The sequence below is a fragment of the Uranotaenia lowii genome, chromosome 1 (assembly GCF_029784155.1).
Source record: "Uranotaenia lowii strain MFRU-FL chromosome 1, ASM2978415v1, whole genome shotgun sequence".
Taxonomy (NCBI): domain Eukaryota; kingdom Metazoa; phylum Arthropoda; class Insecta; order Diptera; family Culicidae; genus Uranotaenia; species Uranotaenia lowii.
In genome coordinates, this window is record NC_073691.1 from 106,777,821 (window position 1) to 106,805,704 (window position 27,884).

Below are 27,884 nucleotides of genomic sequence, written 5' to 3' on the forward strand. Positions count from 1 at the left end.
AACGTATCACTATTCGAATCTCAATCTAATTTAGCCTTTCTATACAGAAGAAATCCAACTGAATCTTTAAAAATTGAATTTGCTAAAATTTAAGTAATTTCTGAGGAAATTTTTTTTAGCTAAAAATTTAGCAAACAAATATTTTTTTTTACTATAAAATTAGTAAACATTAAGTCGGGACACTTTTTGTATTTTGCTAAAATTTTGGTTAAAAAAAATTGCTAAATTGATTGCTAAGTTTTTAGCTGGTCAAATTTGAGCAAAATTTTGCTAATTTTCGGCCTCGAAAATTTTGTGTGTATACACACAAAATTTCCGAGGCCGAAAATTAGCAAAATTTTGCTCAAATTTGACCAGCTAAAATCTTAGCAATCAATTTAGCAATTTATTTTTACTAAAATTTTAGCAAAATAACAAAATGTGTCCTGACTGAATGTTTACTAATTTTCAAGCAAACAAAAACCTTTATTTGCTAAAATTTTAGCAAAATTTATTTTTCTAACGTTTGCTCGAATTTGAGTGAAATCCAAAATTAAATTATTTTTAATGAAGGGTTTTCATTTTCAAAAAATTAAAAAGTGAGATTTGATTTTTTTTTAATCTTCTTTTTTTATTATCGTTCGCATCACTCTGCGGGTTTCCAAAAGTGTATTCCATCATCGCGTTCTATTAAATCTTCACCACTGAAATATGAAAAACAGAAATAATTAAGTTTAGTGCATTTCATATTTAGAAGAATAGAAATAAAACTATAATAGCTAGACAGTCTATTTTTTTGTTACCTGATAGTAAAAACATTGACCACCAAACAGGTCAACAACACACACAACCCGGCGGAACCACTACTGCTGCTTCCGGGTTCGGTTTTGCGCTTCACCATTTCTCCTCCTTTCTCGGTATCGCGTACCAGTATGTGCAGCGTTAGGATTCCGCTATTTTTCCACTAGTTACCGAACCGGTAACCGTTCCGCTTGAGGAAGAATGGCTACTTCTGCAGCATTCCCTCCCACGAGATGCTGTTGATCCTGGAAAAGTTCGGAAACCTGATTAGTCGATGCCGATTTGAGGATCTGCATGAATTGAAGGTATCGGAAGCTTTCTAAATTTTCTCTATTTTTCCTTTTAATTGCATCTACCAGTATTGTATGTACTACCACACAGAAAGAAAATCTGAATCCTTAACAACACTGAAATAGAAAACCTTTATCATTACATGACGTGGAACGCGATTTATTAATGTAAATTTACAAAATAAAAAAAAGTTGAATCCTTAACAGCACTGAATTCTAATGACACAAACATTACTTGACATGGAACGCGATTATTTGATGTAAATTTACATCACATATAATGTAAATAAAAAGAAGCATCATATGTGACGGAATTTTCAGTGCGAATTAAATATTACACGTCTTACATATTTTACATGTCTTTCATATTTACACGTCTGTTGAAGTTTACAGACGTGTAATATTCAACTCGCACTGAAAATTCCATCATATGTGATGCTTCTTTTTCGTTACATCATATGTGATGTAATTTTCCAACATTTTTCTGGACACATAAAATTCTTAACAGCACTGAAATAGAAATTTCTTAAAATTACACGACATGGAATGTCCTATACATTGAATTCGAAGTTAATTAATATTACAATACACTGAACGCGATGATGTCATGTAAAAATACAGACTGTCGAAAACAGGCACACACAAATGTCAACAAAGTGTTGCGTCAAGTCGTGCACAAGAGTATTTTATTAAAACAGTTTTCCGCGATTAAGTTAATCGATCTTACTGGTTCCTGGAGATCTTCGAGAAGCAGGAATGGAGTTTTTGAAGCGACGTTACTAAATTCTGGATCCGGTACTTCAGGGAAGAAAATAAAAGTAAGAATGTTACTTCTAACAAAAAATATTTATGAGATAAAAAAAATGCCACTTAATAAAATGAATAATTATAGAAAGATTTCATTTTTTATTAAGAAGTGAGAAAATTCCACTATTAAATCAAAATAGCAATGAATGAAACAAAAGAAAATCCTATTGGAAATTTTTTCTTCCAATATTCAGTGATTTTATAATTTACATCATTTTTATTTTACACGTTTCTAAATTTTACATCATTTTTTATTTTACATGTAGCAAAATTTTAATGACATGTAATTTCCAACAAGGACTGAAAATTCCGTCATATATGATGCTTCTTTTTATTTACATCACATGTGATGTGATTTTACAGATTTTTTTCGTAGTGTGCAGTACTACTTACCTAATCCAAATTCTAACCAAACGACGAAAAACTGAGGAGCAGAACAAAAATGTTTTACCCGCGCGCGGTGCAAAATGAAAACAAGAATAATCTAACAGGTTCCCGCCTGTGTCGCCTTTCTAAAATTTGAGCACTTAAAGAACGCGGTTTGGGCACAGGCTAAAAGTTTGAGTCCATGCTACTATAAATGCTAAAATTAGTAGTAAATTAGTTAATTTTACTCAAATTGAGCAAAAGTCACGACAATTTGGGAAAGTGCCAGGGAGGTGGCAATCTAGTTCTTCTTTCGAACAAGAATCTTTTTCTTTTTTTTCTATCCATCGGGAGAGACGTTTATGGTGTTTTTCTCTCAAATCAGTACGAAGTCTCAAAAGTCAAAATTTCAACCAATGAGGAATCAGAATGATTGATGTGTTAGTGTGCTATCAACCATACTTCTCTAGCATTTGACATTTAGTTCGGGTCCTTGACAGCAAAATGTCAGGTTTGTTATGGGCCCACAAAATCGTGGGCCCGTAATTTTGATGGTTGTCAAATTCAATGACAAAGGATAGGGATGCCATCTCCCTGGAAAGTGCTAACTCGACAGTAAAAAAAAATTTTTGCTAATGGAAAGTAACAGCTCATTTTTGCTAAGTGGAGCCTCGAAAGTTTTGTGTGTACACAAAATGGAATCCCAATCTTTTTTTTTTCGTTCCTCTGGTGGGTGACTTCCGTTACAGGTTCTTCGATATGTTTATTTCGATCAAAACTGAGGAAAAAAAATGTTAATCCCAGTCCTGTCGGTCGCCAAATGTGTAACTTCAATTTCCATCAGGAGTCACCCACCAAAAGGATTGCGCCTCCAAACTCATCCTGTGTCCGAGTTGCATGGTTGCCGCGTCTTGACTGATGCCGACCGTTGACTGCTCGAATCAACTCTCGCGGGAATGTGTGCTATGCTTCGTACTTACGCATACATTTATACTATACCGAACTATCAAACCGCTCGAGTCAACTCTCGCGGGAGGATGCGCGCTCACTAGCACAAGTATACTACACACACTTTCTAATAAGAAAAATTCTCGAATATCGTGCTGAAAACATTCACTTTATTGTTTGCCAAATTCGTTTAAAATTAAATCCTGCATTCCCAAGCAACCAAAAGTCGCGTTTTTACTTGAAGATGGAACTCCGAAGTTCACATTTGGCTGAAAAAATGTTTTACGGGAACTTCAGGTGACTCTTGTCGCGTAAAAGTTACTCAGGAACTTCCATCGCCCTTTGAAAGGTTAAACTATCGATAACGGAGCTTCTAAGCGCTTTTAATGGAACTTCTTTCAAGAAGATCCATAACGTTCGCGTAACATTCTAAAGCGCACCATTAAGATACTTGAAGGTGTTTTAAAGAACCTATATGGGAAATCTAAGCGACATGTCAAAAATCTTTTCCAAGAAGGTCGATAACGTTCGCGTAACATTCTAAAGCGCACCATTAAGATACTTGAAGGTGTTTTAAAGAACCTATATGGGAATTCTAAGCGACATGTCAAAAATGTCTGTCAATTTCTTGTCATGGTATTTGTTTTGTTTATATCTGTACTGATATTTACAAATGGAATTCAAAATTTTTTCGAATTTTTCTAATAAATGTTAAGATATTCGAATAAATTTTTGATGATGCGAATTTTTGTTATGATTCCTATTGTGTACTGAAAGTCCTTTGAACGAAATAAAGTACCTTCTTTTGACCAACCCACTCAATCATCTCAAATGACATTAAGTTTAAATACTAATCATTACAGTGGCAATTAACTATTGCTGGATTGGTCGAGAGGCTGGTGAGTTTCATTGCAACCTAGAGAGCAGCGGTTCAATTCTCTAGGCGTGTAAGCAGCTTTTGTAATCAAAACAATATAATTAAAATCAATGAGATAGACCATGATAGACCGGCAACCTAGCAATCTGACATGTGGTTGTCAGAGCAATCTGTCAATCGGATTTTTTTTTCGGCGCGTAGAAGTTTCTTGACATTCTCTTAGAAGCTGAATAGCGTTCTCTACAGCCCCCTAAACGAACTTGAAAGTAGCTTTAAGAACTTAAATTTTGGGCTGATAAGCATTCTCTTCAGACACAAACGAGAGCTGATTAAGCTTCTATGGAACCTTTTTAAGGGAATTCTGGTTGCTTGGGTTGTCACCATCAGCAGCGCATCAACAGACGGCTCCATCAAAGTTTTTTTTTGCCGCATCTAAATCTTCGACCTTTCGTTTTTTGCCGATCAGCTTGCTGAAAAGTAAACAAATAACGTATTTTAGTTTACTAATATATTCAACGTTCACACCAAAAACATCAAATCGAACTTACCATTCCGGAGATAACAATAACAGTCGCGTTTTTAATTAAAGATGGAACTCCGAAGTTCACATTTGGCTGAAAAGATGTTTTACGGGAACTTCAGGTGACTCTTGTCGCGTAAAAGTTACTCAGGAACTTCCATCGCCCTTTGAAAGGTTAAACTATCGATAACGGAACTTCTAAGCGCTTTTAATGGAACTTCTTTCAAGAAGGTCGATAACGTTCGCGTAACATTCCAAAACGCACCATTAAGATACTTGAAGGTGTTTTAAACAGAGGACTGAACCAGCTGTCAAATCGCATACAAACGCACCGTACCAAATTTTTGGAACCAGAACGTCAGTGTGGTTCCCGAAATTAAACACTTCACCCCATAACAGACTCGAAATAGGGTAACATTTTGGTTGCCAAATACATCTGTTGTTGTCATACTGCAGATTTAGAATCGATTTTAACAATGTTTATGCTGAAAACTCTGCATTTTGTGCCCAACCATAATTTATTAATGTTACCGAAGATCCCTTTGATTGACATTCCCGAGCCGCAGATATCATTTTAAGGATTACTAAAAAATTGCCTCTGGTTGAAATTTTTGCAATGAGGACGCCATGTTGCCCCTATACGTGTTTCACTCGTTTCTTTTTTCTTCTTCCTGCGGGTTTCTTGACCGAAAACTTGGTACGGGAATTTTTGTTTTCTTCAGCCCCTTGGTTTTAAAGAACCTATATGGGAAATCGAAGCGACATGTCAAAAATGTTTTTCAAGAAGGTCGATAACGTTCGCGTAACATTCTAAAGCGCACCATTAAGATACTTGAAGGTGTTTTAAAGAACCTATATGGGAATTCTAAGCGACATGTCAAAAATGTCTGTCAATTTCTTGTCATGGTATTTGTTTTGTTTATATCTGTACTGATATTTACAAATGGAATTCAAGATTTTTTCGATTTTTTATTATAAATGTTAAGATATTTGAACAAATTTTTGATGATGCGAATTTTTGTTATGATTCATATTGTGTACTGAAAGTCCTTTGAACGAAATAAGGTACCTTCTATTGACCAACCCACTCAATCATCTCAAATGACATTAAGTTTAAATACTAATCATTACAGTGGCAATTAACTATTGCTGGATTGGTCGAAAGGCTGGTGAGTTTAATTGCAACCTAGAGAGCAGCGGTTCAATTCTCTAGGCGTCTAAGCAGCTTTTGTAATCAAAACAATATAATTAAAATCAATGAGATAGACCATGATATACCGGCAACCTAGCAATCTGACATGTGGTTGTCAGAGCAATCTGTCAATCGGATTTTTTTTTTCGGCGCGTAGAAGTTTCTTGACATTCTCTTAGAAGCTGAATAGCGTTCTCTACAGCCACCTAAACGAACTTGAAAGTAGCTTTAAGAACTTAAATTTTGGGCTGATTAGCATTCTCTTCAGACACAAACGAGAGCTGATTAAGCTTCTATGGAACCTTTTTAAGGGAATTCTGCTTGCTTGGGTATGAACTGGCGATTGCTTCGTACTGTTAGATGATGAAAAAAAAACTGATGCTATGAATGAATGTGTTCATCATTTTTTCACAATGCCGTTTCTTCTATTTTTCATAAGAACATCGTATGAGAATTGAAAGAATTTCATAAGACTTTTATGAAAAATTAGTTTGGACGCAAAAAAGGGGTTCATAAGATGTATCTTATGAAATTTATAATAAGATTTCCTCTGAGTGTGGCTTTTGCTCAATTTGAGTAAAAAAACCCTTTGCTACTAAATTGAGCAATTATATTAGCATGGACTCGAACTAATAGTCTGTACTTAAACCGCAGTCGTTTTTTTCCTATGCATGTCGTCCAGTCCAGGGCTATTAAATATAGGGTGGTGTAAAATGTCAAATAGCCCAATCAGCCATGCTGTTACATTGTTTACAAAACAAGAACGGATCAAAGTGCATCAAGCGCACAGGTATCACGGTAATTTTATATTATTGAGTGACTGAATAATTTCGGTTCAGGGAAAGTATTTAAAAGGTGTGTTCAACGAAACCCAATCGAAATCAATTGAAATGGATTGACAGTTGATCAGCTGTTTTTCCAATTGACTTCGATCGATTTCAATTGGGCTGTTGATTGAACAGCTACACACTAATACTAATGCGTTTAGTTTGTTGTCATTTTCTATTCGACTGAGCTCTCCAGCATTCGTAGTTCAAGAAATATGTTAAAAAATATGGAATAATAAATCATATCCCGAATAGCAAGAACCATGGTATTACATTCATTTTCCAATGAATTCGAAGGTTACCATGTATTTCATAGTAAAAAGTACATCCTATAGCTTTTAGTACAAAAATTTACGCATTTCCAATTTTTCGTGTATGGTTTTGACAGCCGCGTCAACTTTGTTTTGCTCAAACAATTTTCGGTCGGCATATTCGTCATCAACATTTTTCGATGGGTTTTCTGCAAAAATATTCAACAATCTATTGTTGATATGATTAAATCGGTAAGTTGTATCGAAGCTTGGAATAAAAAAATCATTTTTAATTTTTTTTTCTCAATTTCAGCGACATAATTCCTTCACACAAGGCTTCGAAGAAGTGGAAATAAGAAATGCGAGCTCCAAAGCATTCCAGCTGGTGGTCGACGGAAACTACCATCTTTCCGTGTACAGTGTTATTATTAAAGGTTTTTATTGTGAAAATTAAAATATGTTTTATTCAGAAATAAATATTATATAAAGAAAATTAAAACGACAATTTTATTATAAGATCACGAAATAACATTGAATTTAATCTTCCTTAAAACCATATAAATTCGTTGAAAAACATTGAATTTCACAGTAGCCTTGAGCAAATTTGGAAGCTGTAATAACCATCCATTTCATAGTTTTGTGTTTTGAAATGTATGGAAAAAAGTTGATTTTTTCATGGTTAAGTTGCTTAACAACCCCCTTTTTTCATGGTAATTTTGGTCTAAACCGTAAATTTCACAGTCGAAAACGATGAACTTGACAGTGCATTCAACGTTTCTTGTATCATGCTATTCATAGTGTCAACCATGAAATCCATGGTAATGTGAAAATGAAATTCATGGTTTTTTTACAATGTTTTTCTATTCGGGATTTCATAATAATTCCTTAGTCAACATTTTTATCATTTTTACCATCTTATATATAGCACGGAGGACAAAATTTGCGGACTGCAAACGTTGGCCATCACCAACCAGAGCAATATCAACATCAGTGCTGCGGTTGAAACTGCGATCTGGTCATAATTGCTGCCTCATTCTTGGTAGATCCGGATCAGAGCATTCGGCATGCCAAGAAACGGAATCTTCTTTCTACTCTGGAAGCCATGTTTTCAATCGAAACATGCAGGATCACTGGACGAAAAGTGAGACACTATCCAGCAAGCGGCCAACATGTTGTGGAAACTCTGAGAGTACTTCCGTTACAATAATTTTAAGCTCTGCATTACAATAAAACTTTAATAAACCAAAAAAGTTTCTTTATTTATGCGCCTTGAAGAAAAACCCTACCCTTCATGAAAAAATCTAAAATGAATCTACTCATGATCAATATGGAAAATAAATAATTATTAACATAATATTATCAAATAAAACTAAATTTATTTGGTGTCATATCGGACAGATACAAGGACAACATCCAGTTCAAATTTGCATTTGCTTTGCAATTTTTCATCATTTGCTGCAGCAAGCACACCGACTGATGCCACCAACACAGCACCGACCGATGCTACCAGCGCCGCACCATCGAACACGGACCACACCACCGAACACGGACCACACCACCGAACAAGGATCACACCAACCAAGCTGCAGCAACTGACACCATAACACTGTACCACCGATTGACTCCACTTTCACTTGCACTGCACGATTCACATCCACGTCACATGCAACAGAAGTTGAAACAAACCAAACCAGCTGTTTTTGACAGTAAACAACTGCATGTGTGTTAGTGTAATAGAAATCGATAGAAACGAATCCTGCCTCCGAGCTTGATCGTTTTCGATTGGTTTCGATCGATTTCGATTGGCTTGATTGAACGTCAATTGGATTAGTTTCGACCAAAATATTCAATTGGCTGTTGAACGCGCTTAAACATTGTTTTTATGTTTTGTATTTATTTATCTATTTTATTCCCCTTTAGGTTGGTTTCTACCGGTGCTGAAAAAGATAAGAAAGCTGTGTGTGGCACGCACGAAGAAAAGGGAGGCGTATCGCGAAAAATAATCATAAAAAAGAGTCGACGACAAAAGATGATAGGTGTGTTCAACAAAACTCAATCGAAATCAATTGAAATGGATTGACAGTTGATCAGCTGTTTTTCCAATTGACTTCGATCGATTTCTATCAGGCTGCTGAATGAACAGCCAGACACTAATACTAAAACGCTGTGTTTGTTGCCATCTGTCATTTTCTTATTTATGAATAAGAAATACTGCAGCTGTGCGCTTCGAGGTTTCAGGATTCTTAACTTATAAAAAAGCAGCCGTTTTTCCTCCTTGTTTATAAAATAGATACCAACAAAGCATCGGGAAAAACTTGGTAAGTAAATCTCATAAATTTGTTCTTCAATTAGAAAGTGACCAAGCAATTGATAGGCATTGAAAATCGGATCAATCTGTAACTCGTTCATCGGATTCCTAACTAACGGCTATTTTATCTTTTTTTTTTAGTATAAAAACGATGTCCAGAACACATGAATTCTTTCGTTGTCTACCTGCGCGTTCCTCATCCAAAGCCTGAAGATAAGGTTTCCGCCAAGATAGATGAGCTGCCAAAACAAGAGGGTAGGCAGAAAAAACGATTCCGGATTCCGGAACTGAAGGAAGTGTACTCACACCCAAAATAATTTGCACATAGCTGCTACGTGAAAAACTACATAATTTTTATCCAATTGATTTTCACGTAAATTGTACGAATAAAATAGGTAAACACTCCCCTAATAGGAATTTTTGCTTGGTGAACTTCAAGTGCAACTTACGTGAATTTTTAGTATGTTCCGGTGAAGGAAGTGTTCCAGAGGCACCTGAAGTTCAAAAGCGAAAAAGGTTAGTATTGTGTGATGTTTTTCAGCAGATTATAAGAAAAAGTGGTTTTTTTTTGTTTAGGTCCCTAACTAGAACACCGGCACTTACTGGAAACTCACAACAGGCCCGCGGATCACCTTCGTTTGACTGAGTGCAGATTCAATTCGATGGCATGCAGCGGAAAATACGGTTGTTTAGCGAGTGGGATCTTAGCACATGTCGAAGCTGTGACTGTGGAGTACGATCGGATAGACCGATCATTGCTGTTAAATATCCACCAAATGGCGACAAAACTCAAAAACAGCATTCAGTGTTTAAGTCATATATCATGTTTTCTTAAGGACCCCGGTGGAACACAAACAGCAATCTTCTTGAAAAAAAAAATTTATTTTATATTCTTTTAACATTAATTTTCATTATATACAACCAATAAACAATTAAACAAGTGTGTTGTATACGCTTTAAAACAAATGAAAGTTCATTTAATCAAATTGAATTGTTATGAAAAATGACTATTAAAATTATTAATGTTGGTTTTATTATGAGTTTTTTTTATGAAAAAGCAAGAAAAGTATCGAAAATTTCGTGAACAATAGTTGCAGCCTTTTAAAATTCAACAAAATATGTTATTTTGTGGTTCACTGATTATTTTTCATTTACGGTACTCAAGAATGTGCACCTCCATAATTCAGTATACTGTACACAGAAAGCTCGACCCTGGCAGATTAATTCTAGCTGGAAAACATAACGCTCAGAAGAAGAAGAACGCAAATATCGTTCCTTCCGTGTCACCTTAACCCATGGGAATATTACGATCATAAATAAATTTCTTCTATAGTTCAAAATTTTTATCAAATATTTTATTTTATCCTTATTGTTTAAGTTTCTTTTGCTTCGGACCGCAACTTCACTGAAAAATGCTCCCAAAACTACACCACTGACACAGAACCTCTGGCACAGCACTGCCGACTCCACATAGATCGACACCCCTTTCAATAGCACCATTCCAACGCGAACACCACCTGTACAGCACGACTGGCACAGCACCACCGGCCACCGACTTAGCACCCGACAGAGTACACCGAACCGAATGATACCACACCACTAACACTCACTGGCACGCACCACTGACGCTGCACCGATTGGCTTCTCTTTCACTTGCACTGCACTGTTTACTGTATCAAAAGTTAAAAACAAACCAGATCAGCTGTTTTTTGACAGTAAACAACTGCCCTTGTGTTAGTGCGATAGAAACCGATAGAAACGAATCCTGCTCTCGGGCTTGATCGATTTCGATTGGTTTCGATCGACTTCGATTGGCTTCATTGAACGTCAATTGGATTAGTTTCGATCACAACATTGGCTGAGTGAACAACAATTTACCAATCGAAATCGATTGAAACCGATTTCAATTGGCTGTTGAACAGAGCTGATGTGTCAAATCAGTGTAGATCTGCTGGCAAGAAAATGGACAATACAATTAATTCAATTGCGCTGATTAGAATATAAGCACAATCGATTGGAATTCCTTTCCCGGGATTGGGGGAGAAAGTTCTCCGTTTGAAGTATAAAAGGTTATCGAAGCAGGGAGCAAAAACGAACTGGACCGAATGAAGATTGGCCACTAAATGAGATCGTCTGTAAGTTACATGTTATCGCAAGGACCAGGTGACCCGATAATGGCGCATCCAGACTACGAGCAGCATCACTATCATCACAGAGAACAGACGTACAAGCTAGCCCACGAAACTTGTGTAAAAATCCCAACACCCTTTTTGAACTAATTTTTGTTTTTTGGTTGCGATTACGCCTTTTCGAAAACTGGGCACTTAAAAGATGATTTGTAACTCTTGAACGGCGCAATAGATGACACTGTTTGCAGTCAATTTCTAACGTATTTTTGGTGATAGCATTTGAAATTTTACACACTTTTTTGACGGTTTTTTGTTCGAGCTTGTACGTCTGTTTTCTGTGCTATCATCACGGTTGTCTGCTAATCCTTGTGCGCGGAATCGGTCCACTGAAGCCGCGATCTCTGCAGCGTGTTTTCGAACGAATTCAGTGACTGAACAACGTCAAAATTCCTGGTAAAGAAATTGCCCTGTTGTAAATTTTGCTTGATTAAAATTGACATCATTCATTGTAATTTCAGATTCTTCAGGAATAACTCGAGATATTTGGGTCCGATATATTAGAGACCATCCAGTGGAAAATAATGATTGGGGTGATTTCCAGCCGCATCGGAGACGGCTGGGTTTGATATTGTGCGTTTAGATAAAAAATTTATAAACGTCGTTGGTGAAATGGCATCATGGCTGACTTCCGACCAAAACACATTGAGTCCTTTTATTTAAGCGTGCGCCAAGAAATTTTCAAATCAACGTTGCCACAAATTCATTTGAATCGTTTGTGTATCTCATTCTTGCCCGTAAGAGTATATTTCACGCGAACACAAACGATTGCTGGCGAAAACAGCAAAAGCAACAAAAAAACATTTCCACCCCGGCAGAGGGTGGTCTGCCCCCCAACTTAGGTTAAGGAAATTTTGTGAGTCTACGGACATAAAAATGAACACAAAAAATGTATTGTACCTAATACACACAGAAACAAGAACCAAGAAATTGTAAACTCTAAGGAGTATAAAAGAAAAATTGTAAACTCTCCGGAGTATAAAACGAATACCGCTGGTCAATATAGTCTCAGTAACTGGACCATTAATAGGAGCTTTGCCGATAAAGCAGTTCCGAGTCGTGCTAAAAATAGCATCGGCGACTAGAAAAGAAGAAGAAGAAGAAGCAGAGGGTGGTGGTTTGTACAAAATATTTCGATCCCAACCGATGTTACTCAAACCGTTTGGGCGCTCATACAAGCAGTGCCATACACGATGCAAATCGTGTTCACAGCGACAAAATTTCATCTAATTTCATCGCATTTGTACCAATGTTGTGTAGTCTGTGGCCCGCTTAATGTATGTAGAGATACTCTGCTCTGGTGGATACAAATTTATGTGTGGCAACGTTGCATATAATACACTGTTATTTTTTTAAACACAACTGTCAAAAGTTCGGAAGTAAGTTCGGGATCGGAAGTCCGGACTTCCGAAGTAAAATTTAGTGCTGGCGCTATAATAGCACTGACAAAAAGTATCGATTCGCTTTAAACTTATCGTTTAATTGAAAATATAATACACCCTTTTTAAAAGTGATCCATGATTTATTTCAAAATAATAAAATTTTGGCGTAAATATCACAACAAAAATCCGCTTTAAAAAAAAGTTAAAGTGTGATATTTGAAATCAATCTTTTTTTTTTAATTTAAATTGAAACAAGGGAATTGTTTGTTTAGATTGATTGCATTTCGGATTCCAATTATTTTAAAGATATATCGCATTTAAAAAAGATTTTTATTTAAATTTTTCACAATTAGTAAATGTTGCACAATCGGTAGAGCCGGTTGCTTCAGGGAACTACTCAAGCAACCAGAATTCCCTTAAAAAGGTTCATATAAGCTTAATCAGCTCTCGTTTGTGTCTGAAGAGAATGCTAATCAGCCCAAAATTTAAGTTCTTAAAGTTACTTTCAAGTTCGTTTAGGTGGCTGTAGAGAACGCTATTCAGCTTCTAAGAGAATGTCAAGAAACTTCTACGCGCCGAAAAAAAAAATCCGATTGACATATTGCTCTGACAACCACATGTCAGGTTGCTAGGGTGCCGATCTATCATGGTCTACCTCATTGATTTTAATTATATTGTTTTGATTACAAAAGCTGCTTACACGCCTAGAGAATTGAACCGCTGCTCTCTAGGTTGCAATGAAACTCACCAGCCTCTCGACCAATCCAGCAATAGCTAATTGCCACTGTAATGATTAGTATTTAAACTTCATGTCATTTGAGATGATTGAGTGGGTTGGTCAATAGAAGGTACCTTATTTCGTTCAAAGGACTTTCAGTACACAATATCAATCATAACAAAAATTCGCATCATCAAAATTTATTCGAATATCTTATTTAACATTTATAAGAAAAATTCGAAAAAATCTTGAATTCCATTTGTAAATATCAGTACAGAAATAAACAAAAAAAATACCATGACAAAAAATTGACAGACATTTTTGACATGTCGCTTAGAATTCCCATATGGGTTCTTTAAAACACCTTCAAGTATCTTAATGGTGCGCCTTAGAATGTTACGCGAACGTTATCGACCTTCTTGAAAAACATTTTTGACATGTCGCTTAGATTTCCCATATAGGTTCTTTAAAACACCTTCAAGTTTCTTAATGGTGCGTTTTGGAATGTTACGCGAATGTTATCGACCTTCTTGAAAGTAGTTTTTATTGAAAGCGCCTAGAAGTTCCGTTATCGATAGTTTAACCTTTCAAAGGGCGATGGAAGTTCCTGAGTAACTTTTACGCGACAAAGGTCACCTGAAGTTCCCGTAAAACATTTTTTCAGCCAAATGTGAACTTCGGAGTTCCATCTTTAAGTAAAAACGCGACTTTTGGTTGCTTGGGTAGTACTTACGGCCTGATTCTGAGCCAGACCAAGCACATTACGGGCCGACGTAGGAGCCCTCACAACAGTCAGCAGCCATATGACGGTAGCTGCGTAATTATGAACGCCAATCCTCCGGCTGTCACAGGGAAGGCCGTGGTCGGTCTGCTCTTCGTGGTTCCCCGACGACCAATACCTACGCGAAGAACGCCAACCGGGAGCAATAGTAGGTGTAGGCACACGCATCATCTGGAATATAAATGAAAAGTATATAAAAAAAAATGAATTCTCGGAGAAATGAGCCAGTTATGAGCAGTTTGCGAGCAAGATAAAACTTTGAAACCTACCTTTGAAGCTGCTAGCCTAGAACCCTGATGAGCTTGTTGTGTTCCGTAACCTCGGCTGGGCTTTCCTGACGGTTCTTCCCGCTGTTGTGTTGTGGTTCGGATGCAAAAACTTTTATTTTTTTTTTCTTTTTTCGATTTATCGTTTTTCAGTTACACGTTTATCGCATAACCCAATATTGGTTTCAAAATAAACCATATTTAAATTTGATGCAATAAATAATGAGCGTGTAAAAATAACAAAATTTTTCGTTTATCTACACAGAAAAAAAATCTGAATCCTTAACAACACTGAAATTGAAAACCTGTATCATTACATGACGTGGAACGCGATTTATTGATGTAAATTTACGAATTAAAAAAAGTTGAATCCTTAACAGCACTGAATTCGTATGACACAAATATTACTTGACACGGAACGCGATTATTTGATGTAAATTTACACCACATATGATGTAAATAAAAAGAAGCATCACATACGAGGGAATTTTCAGTGCAAATTAAATATTACACGTCTTTAATATTTTACATGTCTTTAAATTTTACACGTCTTTTGAAGTTTACAGACGTGGAATATTCAACTCGCACTGAAAATTCCATCATATGTGATGCTTCTTTTTCGTTACATCATATGTGATGTAATTTTACAAATTTTTTTGGTCACGCACAATTCTAAACAACACTGAATAAGAAATTTCTTAAAATTACACGTCATGGAATGTGATGAGAACATTGAATTTTAATTTAATAAATATTACAATACACTGAACGTGATAATGTCATGTAAAATAATGAACTGTCAAGAACAGGGTCAAAGTGTCAAGTCAAGTCGTGCATCAAAGTATTTTTTTAAGCAGTTTTCCCGCGAGAAAGGTTCCCAGAGATCTTTGTGGTTCTGGAAGCGGCTCCAAGTTGTTCATCTTTGGATCCGGTACTTCGGGGAAAAAATGAAAAGTGTGAATGTGACTCCTAACAAAAAATATGTGAGATTAAAAAAACATTGTCACTAAATAAAATAAATTGAATTTATTACAAAAAGGTTTTATTTTTATTATGACATGAGATAATTCCATTATTGAATCATAAATACCAATAAATAAAACAAAAAATATTCCAATTGGAGTTTTTTTCTTCCAATATTCAGTGATTTTATAATTTACATCATTTTCATTTTACATGCTGCCGAATTTTACATCATTTTTTATTTTACACGTTGCTACATTTTACTGTCGTGTAATTTCCAACTAGCACTGAAAATTCCGTCATATCCCAACAAACATTTTTTGCTGAAAAACCGCTGAAACATTGTTTAGTTCTAATTTTAAATCAGCTATCTTGCTGAAAGAAGGCAACCCAAATTCAGAGAGAAGCTGCTGTTCAGCCCTTAAACATCGAGATCTGGAGAAATTAATCAGCAAAGATGACATGAAACCACATGAAACGTCAATTGACGGAGCAACAAAAAAAAAAAAAAACAAAAAGAATGTTGACCGATGTATGTCCGATGTTTGCCAGCTACTTTTCCCCTCCCGTGTAATTTTTTCTTCATTTGAACTTGTCTCGAACTTTGAACCTACGACTTGTTAGTCTCATGCCGCAGAAGGCGGAACCAACCATGCATTCTGCGAAGGAACAGAAAACTGTCGCTCTTAAGCGACCAAAATATTTCTCAACCAAGGTCAATTTCAAATGAAGAAATTGAAATTGCTACGAGAATAAAACGTAAATTTCCCGGCAAGGCCATTTTATCATGCAAAATGAGAAATTCCGAATCATTAGACGATTCAAAAGATAATTATTTTGATTCGTCATGACATGAATAACAAAAAGTTTGATATTGCTGAAAGACGCTTTCGAAGCTACCCTTGTACAGCTGACGGCTGTCAAATTTGAAGGTGTCAAAAATGGTTGGACAAAGGCTGAACGAGTTATTCTTCAGCCAATTTTCCCCTACTTTCTATTGGCTGAAATAAAACTTCCTTATACGCTGAAACAGCGCTGAAATATTTCTTTCTTCAGCCAGAAAGCTGAAATAGCAATCAGCACCTCAAAACAGCATACGATCAGAGAATTGGCGTTTTTAATCAGCAAAAATGTTTGTTGGGATATGATGCTTCTTTTTATTTACATCACATGTGATGTGATTTTACAGATTTTTTTCGTAGTGTGTATATTCCAAATTATTGTAAAAGCTATCCATAAATCTGCTTTTAAAATACAAAATAAAATAACAAAACGTTTTGTTGAAACCACTCCCCATTCCTTTTCTGCGTGATAAAGCGTTAATAGCTCTGAAGCGTATTTTTAGAAGATCCTAATATAATTTATCTTCAGGATAGCTACAGAACCATAACACAACCATCCCATAAAACTCAAATGAAATTCAACCATTTATTTATATTCCAGTTTAGAAGACCGCTACACAGCATTTACAAAACCTTTTTATACAACCATAATTTGTTCGTTCGGAAACGTCAAAGCAATTTAGTCGTATAAAAAGCCTATGCCGGAATAACATGACAGAGCGCATCGAAGTGTCAAAAATAATACCAATTTGAGATGGCAGAAAACAAATTTGTTTTTTTTATTCCCTGCAATATTAAATGAGGTAGATTTTCGTAGTTTGGTGTTTAGTTGCTGTAATATCATATTTTTCAACCATCGTAGGTATGAGGGCCGTCGAAATCACGACGAGAAAAAGTAACCTGTGTAACCTGAGCTGCACAATTCGGCGATTATTTTCCAGTCAAATCATACCCCCAGCCAATTTCCGGATGTTCACTGTATGCCACCATCGGAGAAAACATTTTTCGAGCAACACAGCCACAAGAACCGCCTGTACTTTACCGTATCGGCTGTCGGAATAATGGAATTGTCATTACCGGAACACTGCCGTAACGGTGGCGAACAATTCCGGGATGATAGACCCACAAAAAGCAACAACTAAACTCTGCCATGTTGACCATCAATTCATAAAAAGTGATAAATATTGTGTTAGTGACCCAGATAGTTGAGATAAATAAAGGAATGAAGTTCTTTTTTTTTTTAAGGTTTTATTAATGACACTTTACCATCTTTGTGGCATTCGTGTCTTGTTGAAGATTTACAGTAATTTATAAATTTTACATTTTTTTTAAAATTCGATAAGCGGTTTTTCGTGTGATTCTTCGTTTTTCAGAATTTGGAAAACAGATCCGTTAATGTTGAATTCTTCGCGAGCTTCTTTGTATCCTTGACAGTCAATCAGAATGTGCTGAACAGTAGTTTGAACGCCGCAAAACTGGCATATCGGTGGAGAAGTTTTTTCAAACAGATGAGCATGTGTCAGTTTTGTGTGTCCAATACGCAATCTTGTCAGAGCACGTTGATCAGAGGGACATTTCCGGTCTTTGTATTTTGAAGGTGTGTATTTATGTTGCCTAAGAAATGATTGATTCAGGCGCCATCTACGTTCCCATGTCCACCACATGCTGGTTTTAATGTTGCGTATAGCGTCTTGACCTGGAATTCTAGGACTTGCTGGTGGTGTACTGGTGCGAGCGGAATTCGCACATTTATCTGCCTCCTCGTTACCGGGTATTCCGGCATGCCCTGGTATCCAAGCAAGTGTGATGTTGCGTTCGCGTATATGGTTCTCTAAGGGTACGAACACAGTGAGCGCGAAGCGAACTGCGAAGCGAAATATTCATTCACCGGATGAATTTCGCAAGTTCGCTTTTGAAGGCCGGCCACAGTGCACGCGAATTGCGAAGCGGTCAACACTGAAAAAAACCTTCGGTGTTTTGCAAAAATTAATCACTCGTGAAAAAATCTTTGCAAGAAAAAAAATCTACCAAAATTATGACAAAAATACAACAAAATAATGAAAAAAAAATTACAATATAATAACATGAAAAATTACGAAACGCTGACAAAACTTTGATAGAAATATGGCAAAGATGACAAAAATATTACAACAATATGATAAAAATATACCAATTCTATGATAAATTTGATAGTTAAGAAAGGATTTGACAAAACGTTCTTCCAACTTACAAAAACGGTATTCGGAACCGTGCGTGGATAAATCACGCACACATACACAAATGTGTTTGGAGTTTTAGGATTCGAATAAATAAAAACTTTTGGAATATGGAGAGCCGTAAAGAACGAACTAGCTCCGTAAACAGTTGGAACAAGAGAGAATTTTATTCAAATTTAAAACATGGGTTACTATGATTATTTTGCTACTGTTAAACGCCTGCTGCGTTCAACAAAAACACCATTTCTTTTCACTTTTTACATATTACTTTAATTCACATTTTCGTTCAGCTTTAACTCCTGCTCAGATAGGTACCGCATGCGTATTTTGTTAGGAAGATACCAATGGTAATATTTAGACATCCTACGAGCATGATTAATTGAGCCAGAATCTTCACTGACCGCACACGGCTCACTGTAGAGGGAGGTTCCTACGGCTGGGGAACTCGGATTTCAGGTCCTTATATTAGTTCTGTCAGGTAATTTTATTGTCAAATTTTGATTATAATTTTGTCATAATTTTTTTTTTCTCATTTGTCAAAGTTTTGTCATTTCTGTGAATTTTTTCTCATATTTTTGTCTAATTTTGTAATATTTGTCATGTTTTTGGCTTAATTATTTTACCACATTTGGCGTGTTTTATTCAAAGTTTTGTAAATTGTTACTATTTTTTTTGTCATATTTTTAAATTTTAGTAATAATTATTCATATTTTTCCACAGTTTTGTTATATTTTTGTCAATATTACTTTAGTTTTATAACACTTGTCATATTTTTGTTTATTCATTTCAGTGCTTTTTTGCAGTTTTCTTAAATTTTTCGTTGAATTTTTGTCAGTAATTTTTCATCTACTTTTTTATCCCTTTCACTCATTTCTTATATTGTGGATATACCATTCGATTTTCAGTTATTTATTGCATTTTGAATTAAGCGGAAACCGCCATATTTTATTTCAAAATGGCGTCGGACAGCCAAATTTGACTTCTTACTTATTGAGTACTTTCATCCAATACCCATATTGTGGGAGTTTCATGTGCTTTTCAGTCACTTCCAACATTTTAAAGTTGAGTGGAAGCGGCCATATTGGATTTCAAGATGGCGTCGGATAACAAATTCCAACTTCTATCCGTTCAGTCCCTTCGCCCTATACACATATTGTGGGGCTTTCATGCCACCGGTCGTTTATTGCCAGTTAGAATTTGTTTCAATTGAAAAATACTGAAACCGCGTTTTTTTTTTCGAAAATCCGCGCTAAAAAACCGTGCCTTTTTCATTACCAACACAGCAACGGCAATGATAATTAAATAAATAAACTTTTGAAAAAGTTTTTTTTGATAAATCATTTTACGATAAAAAATATCCGAGAGAATATTTTCAGTGTATGTCCGGATGAACAGGATGAATTCGTGCGATGCATCCGGGTCTTCGCATGAAAATTCGCTTGCACTGTGGCCGGTCGATGTTTTTTTCAACGTGTTTCAAAGAGAAGCGGTTTGCCGCGCGAATTGGAAATTCGCTTCGCACTTCGCTTCGCGCTCACTGTGAATTCGACCTAAGGATTGAATCCATGGATGCCGCGAATTGCCTTTGGAGAGCGCATCTAAACAGCTAGCCGAATCTGTTAAAATCAGTGTTGGTTCGTCTCTGTCGATTTCTTGAGCAGCAATATTTAGCGCGAATGCTTCTGCGGAAAAAATGCTGCATTCAGGAGGTAAGTTTTGGCTGATTTTCCTAGGTGGAATATAGACTCCAGCTCCAGTTTGGTCGTTTTTCTTAGAACCGTCGGTATAAACTTGTTTATAAGAGGGGTATTTACTGGCGATAAATTCGTGAAACTTCGGAAGTACGACTCGCTGGTTACTGCCTGCTTTAATGTTCTTTTTAAGTGTGTTATCAATTTTAGGTGGACGGTTATTCCATGGACGGTCTGTCAATCTTGAGAGTGGGCAAACGTTAGGAATGGCAGTGTTGGTAGTTGATTCGAATAGATTACTGGATCGTTCAATTAGTGTCTGACATCGTTCCATGTTTTTCTCCGCGATTCGAGCTCCTAGTTGAGCTAGTCTTTGGATGAGTAAGAGCCGAAATGGTAGGCATCCGGATTCAGCTAGAAGAGATTCCACGAGACTTGTACGGAAGGCTCCAGAGGACAATCTTACAACTTCGTTGTATGTCGGTGCAAGAATCTCGTCCATTGTATCGATATTGCAGCTAGTTAGACCTACTCCGTACAGTAGTTTTGAAACGATAAGGGAGTTCCCAACCTGTAAGAGGGTTTTGCGGTGGCTTCTTTTAAGTTGATAACCTAGCATCTTCAAGATTCTAATGCGACTAGAGCAGTTTTGTTTGAGACATACATAGTGCTGACGAAAGTTCATTTTAGAGTCAAACAATACACCTAATATTCTCATGTTTCTAACTTGAGGTAGGGGTTCTCCATTTAGCTTGATTGGTCTGCCACGTTTTCTGTGCTTTAGCCCGCATACATGCATGAGTTCGGATTTAGGAGCTGAAATCTGGAAACCAACCTTTTTCGTCCATTTGATAACAGCATTAACAGCTGCTCTTAGCTGTTGGCGTATTTTGACCTTGTCTGTCCCTTTGGCTATCAATAACACGTCGTCTGCATAGAGAAGGGGTTCTACATTCTCTGGGATTACGCCAAACAGTGGTTGCATAGCCACTAAAAACAATGTGACGGACAGTGTGGAGCCTTGGGGCACTCCATTTTCTGCGTGTCGCAGACTAGATAACGATCCGTTTGCGGATACCTTAAAGGTTCTATTTTCAAGGTAGCTACATAAAACGTTGAGCATACGACCTCTTATTCTCCAATTTTTCAGCGTATTCAAAATGTGTATCCTATTCGTAGTGTCGAATGCCTTCGAAATATCGAGAGACACTGGGCCTTATTCTGCGAGGCGAATGAAGTGACTCGTAGTCACATTAGTCGTAGTCACGTGACTATAGTCGGGGTATTCCGAGAGGCGACTCACTCCAGGTGACTAGTTCATTGCTTCGGAAGCGAATAGTTCATTTTGACGTTTCAGAGGCGATGAACCAGTTTCATCGGGTTCACCATGCGAACTGTCAAACATGTAGGAATACTCAAAGAAGGTAGTGCGATATTCAATTTCTTTGATGACGTCACATTCATGAAGAATTTTAATGTAACAAATGCCTGAATGCATGAAACAAATCAAACCAATCTTCTTCGAATATGCTGCAAATCCCTTAGCGGAATTCAAATTGTCTTCCGTTCTAGTTCATGATGAGAATATAGATTCTCATTTTTGTACGAGTTAAAATTTCAGATTTAAATTAAAAATTTAGAATCAAAAAGTTTAGCTATTTAATTTATATATTTGAATTAAAAATTGAAAACTGAAATTTCAGGTAAATTTTATTTTTTCGATTAAACTTCATGCTAATTCCAAATACGAAACCTTTGTCAGATTAAAATTTAAAATTTCAAATAAACAACTAAATAAACAACAAAATTTCAAAAAAAAAAACAATCTGAATCTATAAGATTCAGATTTATAGATTCCAAATTACATTAAAACTTGGGTTTCAGATTATATTTCATATAATTCAGATTCAGGTTTCTAAGTTCATATTCTTTAGTATTTGGTATCAAAAGTTTGGTTTTTGGAAATAGAATATTTGTGCTAAATGGAAATTGAGTTTAATATGAAGTCTCAAATGTCTCCAAAAGCACCTTGACCTTTATTGCTACCAAACATTTTAAAAGTATTGTGGTTTTATGAAACTAGGTTTTTAAGCCGCCGGTCGTGGCCTAGAGGATAGCGTTCCAGTCTTCTAAGCCAGAGTCCATGAGATCGAATCCCGATCACGGCACATATAGTACTCTTTCTGTGGTCTGGTGGTTTTAGCATTTGTTAGATGCTAGCCATAATATCCTTGAAAGATGTACGCCTTAGAGTTAAATAAATTAGATCTCTTCAAAGAAACATGAAGTTTCACTGAGATCCTATATGTGTGTGTTCGTTTTTTAATACATCCAAACATCATTGTGCATGATAAACCCTCTAGCAATTCTATTTGAGATTACTTCATTAAATTTTGCCTTTAAAATTATTTTATACACTATTTAAAAACTTCTTTTTGTCTTGAAATATAAATAAATATATGCAATTGTTTTGTCTCAATACGGTGTATAAGCGAACATACATTTATGTTAAATGGTCCTACGCCGTTTGGCCTAAAGTCATTTGGCATAAAGCCGTTTGGCATAACGTCGTTTGGCATAAAAGTCGTTTGGCATAAAGTCGTTTGGCATAATGGCCGTTCGGCATAATGGACGTTTGGCATAATGTCCGTTTGGCATAATGGCCGTTTGGCATAAAAATATAAAAATTTATAAGGTAACACAAAATGTTGCTAAACATTAAAATACATAAGTTTTTTTTCAATTTACCGATTTTCTAGGTTAAATCAAATCCCTAGGAAGGTCCCGTGTTTCTAGGTTTACCCAAAGCTAGGGACAATCCCCTAGCCCGGTCCGCAACGCGAAGCGTAAGGACCATACTTCATTTTAGTTCGAACGCGAAGCGTGAGGAGGCTTCCTCGAAATTTTGATCCATCATTTTAGGACGGCCACGTCTTTCTAGGTTTATTCAAAGCCCTAGGAAGGCCCCGTGTTTCTAGGTTTACCCAAAGCTAGGGACAATCTCCTAGCCCGGTCCGCAACGCGAAGCGTAAGGACCATACTTCATTTTAGTTCGAACGCGAAGCGTGAGGAGGCTTCCTCAAAATTATGATCCATCATTTTAGAACGGCCATGTCTTTCTAGGTTTATTCAAAGCCCTAGGAAGGTCCCGTGTTTCTAGATTTACCCAAAGCTAGTGACAATCCCATAGCCCGGTCCGCAACGCGAAGCGTAAGGACCATACTTCATTTTAGTTCGAACGCGAAGCGTGAGGAGGCTTCCTCGAAATTTTGATCCATCATTTTAGGACGGCCACGTCTTTCTAGGTTTATTCAAAGCCCTAGGAAGGCCCCGTGTTTCTAGGTTTACCCAAAGCTAGGGCAATCCCCTAGCCCGGTCCGCAACGCGAAGCGTAAGGACCATATTTTATTTTAGTTCGAACGCGAAGCGTGAGTAGGCTTCCTCGAAATTTTTATTTATCATTTTATGCCAAACGGCCATTATGCCAAACGACCATTATGCCAAATGACCATTATGCCAAACGACCATTATGCCAAATGGCCATTATGCCAAACGACTTTATGCCAAACGACTTTTATGCCAAACGGCGTTATGCCAAACGGCTTTATGCCAAATGACTTTATGCCAATCGGTATACAATCATGTTAAATAGGTTTATCATAAGCTTCGAAAGTTTATTTTAAATATTAGAGCACGGCAAGGATTTTGTTTCTTTGCCGTTCTCTAATATTTAAAAAATCAAATAAAAAATATTTACTGAATATATTCTACCTGAACTATTTTTTCTTTTCTAAGGCTAAAAATCGAATGAAAAATTTAAATTTTTGATCTAAAATTAATTGAAACTTGTTTTTTTTAATAAATTGAACAAATCAAATCGTGAAAAAGTTGCAGTTTTATTGAAATTGTTGTACAACTGTGCTTGATAGAAATCAGTCTATATTTTTTTCAAAGTAAATAATTCAATAAAACTGTTTTTTAAGAAATGATCATGTGGTGAACCTTCGGTTTCTTTCCGGAATCCATTTCACTTGCCATACACTTTACCAACTTTTTAAACTTCGCACTATCCACTTCAAGTTTAGCCGAAAGAATGACCGTTTTTTTCAATCGAATCAGTTGGGATCGTTTTTAACACACACACACTTACACAGAGTTTCTTTCATACCACAGCGGCAGTTTCATTCGTTATCTCACGGACACATACCTCATTCATTCATCTACTGTCCATTCAGCAACCCACTGCTAAATGGTGTTCAGGACTGCCAGTTATTTTTTTTAGTTTTATTTAAGCATGATTCATGTTTTCCCATATTCAAACGATTGGAATATTTTGTTTTATACATAATTCATGTGTATTCTAAATTGTTTTCTTTTACCAACCCATTTTCTCTTGTCAATACTATATCTACCACATGCGCTCTCTCCTCTACTCTCCAAAAGTTGATTTTTTTTATACATTCATTTAAGAACAAAACATTTTTATTGGTATTATTATTACTATTATGTGTTATTTTTTTTAATTAAGAGAAGTTGAAATAATTGTTTTATTCACATACACTTTTTAAATTTTTTTATAGTGTATTTAGCTGTACTCTCCTTTTTTCCGTGGTATTCAAGTTATAAAACATGACAGTTGAGATAGATTTTTTTTTGTTCGTTTAATATTTCATCGATTAATTACACGGCACATTGAGTTGATTTGCCAGATGATTATTTTTGCTCCCTCTCTGTTTCTCACCAAAATCAAAACAACTTTTGTTTTGAATGTCAAGGTCAGTCTTCTTGGTTGCAGTAGCGAATAGGTGAAATCAATCGTGAAATTTCTTCGAATCGTTTCCGCTTTTTTTAGAATTTGGACTGATTGATTGCAGTACGACGATTGCATAATTAGGACACATCAGTCAAACAGGACATACACGTAGCTGTCGTCGAACCGGGCCGGTTTTTTTACAGCAGCTCTATCCCGAAATCTGAAGGAATTTGATTCGTCTATGAGCTCAGATGGCAAAGGTAATTCATTTGCTGTATTTGCATCAGATATCAACAGAGACCCATCGTCAATTTCTGGTGAAGTGATGTCAGGCTGAAGAATCGAGTCATTCACTATAGGAGCTTTCTTAACCTCCCGGACATTCCGAGAATACTGTACACCTGCAGGGCTGATTATAACAACTTTTGCCCCCAGACGTTTGACCACTTTAAAACGCTCTGAAGAAAAAATCGGATCCATTTTCGACTTTCGATGTTGGGCTAGCAAAACAGTGTCTCCTTCGGTAATGTCAGACTCTGTTGCTCTGTGTGAAGCATCTGCGGTTTGTTTGCTGATGAATTTTGCTGTTTGATCGCGCTCACGGATGTCTTCGAGATCTAAGTTTGTTTGGCTCCACAAGCTGGGGAAAGTACCTCTATACTTCCAGCCAACCATCAATTCAAATGGAGTAACTCCAAGACGAGAATGGGGACTAAGAGTGTTGTGATTGTGAACATATGAATTTAGTGCGTGTTTCCAGTTTGTTCCCTCAATCTTGGAAGCCGACAGACATTTAATGATTCCCTGGTTCTGTCTCTCGACGGCTCCATTAGATTGTGGGCTCAAAGGGATTGATTTCTTGACTCTGACTCCCCGATCTTCCCAAAACTTAATAAAGGTAGCCCTTTTGAATGGTGGCCCATTATCGCTTTGTAAGATAAGCGGACAGCCCCAACGTTTGAAGATCTCACACAGTGCTGCGTTCGTACTATCTGCATCAGTTTGACGCATCTCTAGAACCGAAAGGTACCGAGAATAGGTGTCCACCACCACCAATAATTCACCTGATCCACATTTTGGGACTGTCAAGAAGTCAATTTGGATGATTTCCCATGGTCCTTCCGGCATTTCTCGTGGAGAAAGTGGTAAGGGAGGATTTTTCCGTGATAGTGTAGCACAAGTTTCGCAGTTCTTAACAAATGTTTCGGTCTCAACTGAAATCCCTGGCCACCAAAAATGATCCCGCATGATTTTCTTCATGGCCGCTTCGCCTACATGTCCTTCGTGAGCATGTTCCAATGCTTTTCTCCGTAGCGCGTGAGGCAAGATTGATTTATCTCCTTTGAAACATAAAGCCCCGATTATGTGAATGTACTTACGTTGTGCTTCAAATTTACGTAACTCTTTCGGCCACTTTTTCAATTTGAATGAAAATCGTAACAACTCAAGATCCTTATCTTTTTCAGATGCTGTTTCGATATTCTCCCACGTGATGTTCATAATTCCAGTATCAAGACTATACAAGAAGTGATTTTCGTCATTATCATCGAACGAAGTAGCATTTTGTGAATGGTTTATAAGTCGGGAAAGGGCATCTGCCAAATTACTTTTACCACTCACTCGTTTTATCGTGAAATCATAGGGCTGTAATCGGAGAGCCCATGTTTCAGCTCGGGTTACTGCCCTTCTCCCGATTCGATGGCTTGGATGGAAAATGAATTCATTAGCTTCAGCGTCACTTCTTACCGTGAACGTTCGACCTAAGAGATAGAAGCGGAAACGTTCAATTCCCCAAACGACAGCCAGTGCTTCCCTCTGGGTTTGAGGATATTTCTGTTCTGCTGAAGTGAGGGATTTTGAGGCGCACGAAATAACTCGTGGAACTCCCTCCGAATCGAATTGGACCAGTACGGCCCCCAAACCGATTGGGCTTGCGTCAACGTATAATTCCGTCGCATCAGTGGCGATTTGAGGGCGCTGTTTTGTAAATATTTAAACTCTTCATCCTCTTTGGTCGTCCAATAGAAAGTTTCTGAATTTGCAAGGGCTCTGAGATATTGCGTCAGATCAGCTCTTTTTAGGATAAACCTATCTGTAAAGGTAACTAAGCCAAGAAAGCTCTTGACTTCATTACAGTTCATGGGCCTTCTGAAATTTCGGATTGCCGATAGCTTTTCCTCTGAAATCATCCAGCCTTCGGATGTAACTTTAAACCCAAGAAAACTTACAACTTGACTGCCGAAGATGCATTTTGAAAGATTCAGCTTTACGTTGTGCTGTTCTAGTGAAGCCAAAATTTGAGCCAATCGATCGTCATGCTCATTCTTATTCCTCCCGTAAACGATAATGTCGTCTAAATAGTTTCGGAAACCTATGCAACCTCCTAGGACTTTCCGTTGTAATATCTCTTGAAAGATGTCCGGAGCGTTGGTAAGGCCAAAGGGAAGTCTGACATATCTATATACGCCGAATTCGGTGTAAAAATTAGTTAAGTGCCGAGAGTCTTTTTCAAGCTCTATGTGGTAATAGGCATTCGATAAATCGATCGTTGAAAACCACTTCGCGCCATTAAGGTCGGCTAATATGGATTCCAATGTTGGTATAGCAAAGGGAGTACGATGGATGTAACTGTTTGGACCTCTGAGATCTATAACAAGTCGTATATCTTGCTTGCCTTTAGGCACCACCAACAAGGACGAACAGAAACGGGTGTCCATACCATCAGTCACTGGTTCAATTATTTCGGTCCTGACCAGTTGTTGCAAATGTTGTTCGACTAACTTTTTTAATGAATGAGGAATATTAGTAAAGATATTCCGACACGGTGGTTTTGATTTATCGTAACTGATAGACACTGGAGCAACATTGAATTTAGGAAAGGGTTTGAATTCGTTGCTAGTCGCAGTCATGGTTCGGATTA

At 36.9% G+C, this 27,884-nt stretch overlaps 1 protein-coding gene and 4 long non-coding RNA genes across 5 annotated transcripts; 3 read left to right on the forward strand and 2 right to left on the reverse strand.

Moving 5' to 3' along the window:
* Positions 1-429: 429 nt before the first annotated feature.
* LOC129755204 (uncharacterized) lies at positions 430-14,697 on the reverse strand. Its single transcript, XR_008739208.1, has 5 exons — positions 14,503-14,697; positions 14,186-14,404; positions 2,271-4,538; positions 783-1,025; positions 430-683 (listed from the first exon to the last, which is right to left on the reverse strand). It is a non-coding gene; the product is annotated as an uncharacterized LOC129755204 (long non-coding RNA).
* LOC129755215 (uncharacterized) lies at positions 6,477-9,556 on the forward strand. Its single transcript, XR_008739210.1, has 3 exons — positions 6,477-7,110; positions 7,784-9,176; positions 9,308-9,556. It is a non-coding gene; the product is annotated as an uncharacterized LOC129755215 (long non-coding RNA).
* LOC129755199 (uncharacterized) lies at positions 10,596-12,866 on the forward strand. Its single transcript, XR_008739206.1, has 2 exons — positions 10,596-11,748; positions 11,814-12,866. It is a non-coding gene; the product is annotated as an uncharacterized LOC129755199 (long non-coding RNA).
* Positions 14,698-16,674: 1,977 nt separating the features above from the next.
* Positions 16,675-17,543, forward strand: LOC129755211 (uncharacterized). The gene is made up of 2 exons (XR_008739209.1): positions 16,675-17,107; positions 17,167-17,543. It is a non-coding gene; the product is annotated as an uncharacterized LOC129755211 (long non-coding RNA).
* LOC129755159 (uncharacterized) lies at positions 17,523-20,630 on the reverse strand. The gene is made up of 2 exons (XM_055751520.1): positions 20,071-20,630; positions 17,523-18,135 (listed from the first exon to the last, which is right to left on the reverse strand). Exons 1-2 carry the CDS (start codon positions 20,543-20,545, stop codon positions 17,633-17,635), a joined length of 978 nt encoding a protein of 325 aa, XP_055607495.1. The 5' UTR covers positions 20,546-20,630; the 3' UTR covers positions 17,523-17,632.
* Positions 20,631-27,884: the final 7,254 nt, after the last annotated feature.

Coding starts and splice junctions, on each gene's coding strand:
- LOC129755159 (XM_055751520.1), bottom strand. CDS start 20,545: ATGGAACGATGTCAGACACTAATTGAACGATCCAGTAATCTATTCGAA. Junction 18,136..20,070: donor TCCATGGATTCAATCCTTAG/GTCGAATTCACA, acceptor TCGTACCCTTAG/AGAACCATATACGCGAACGC.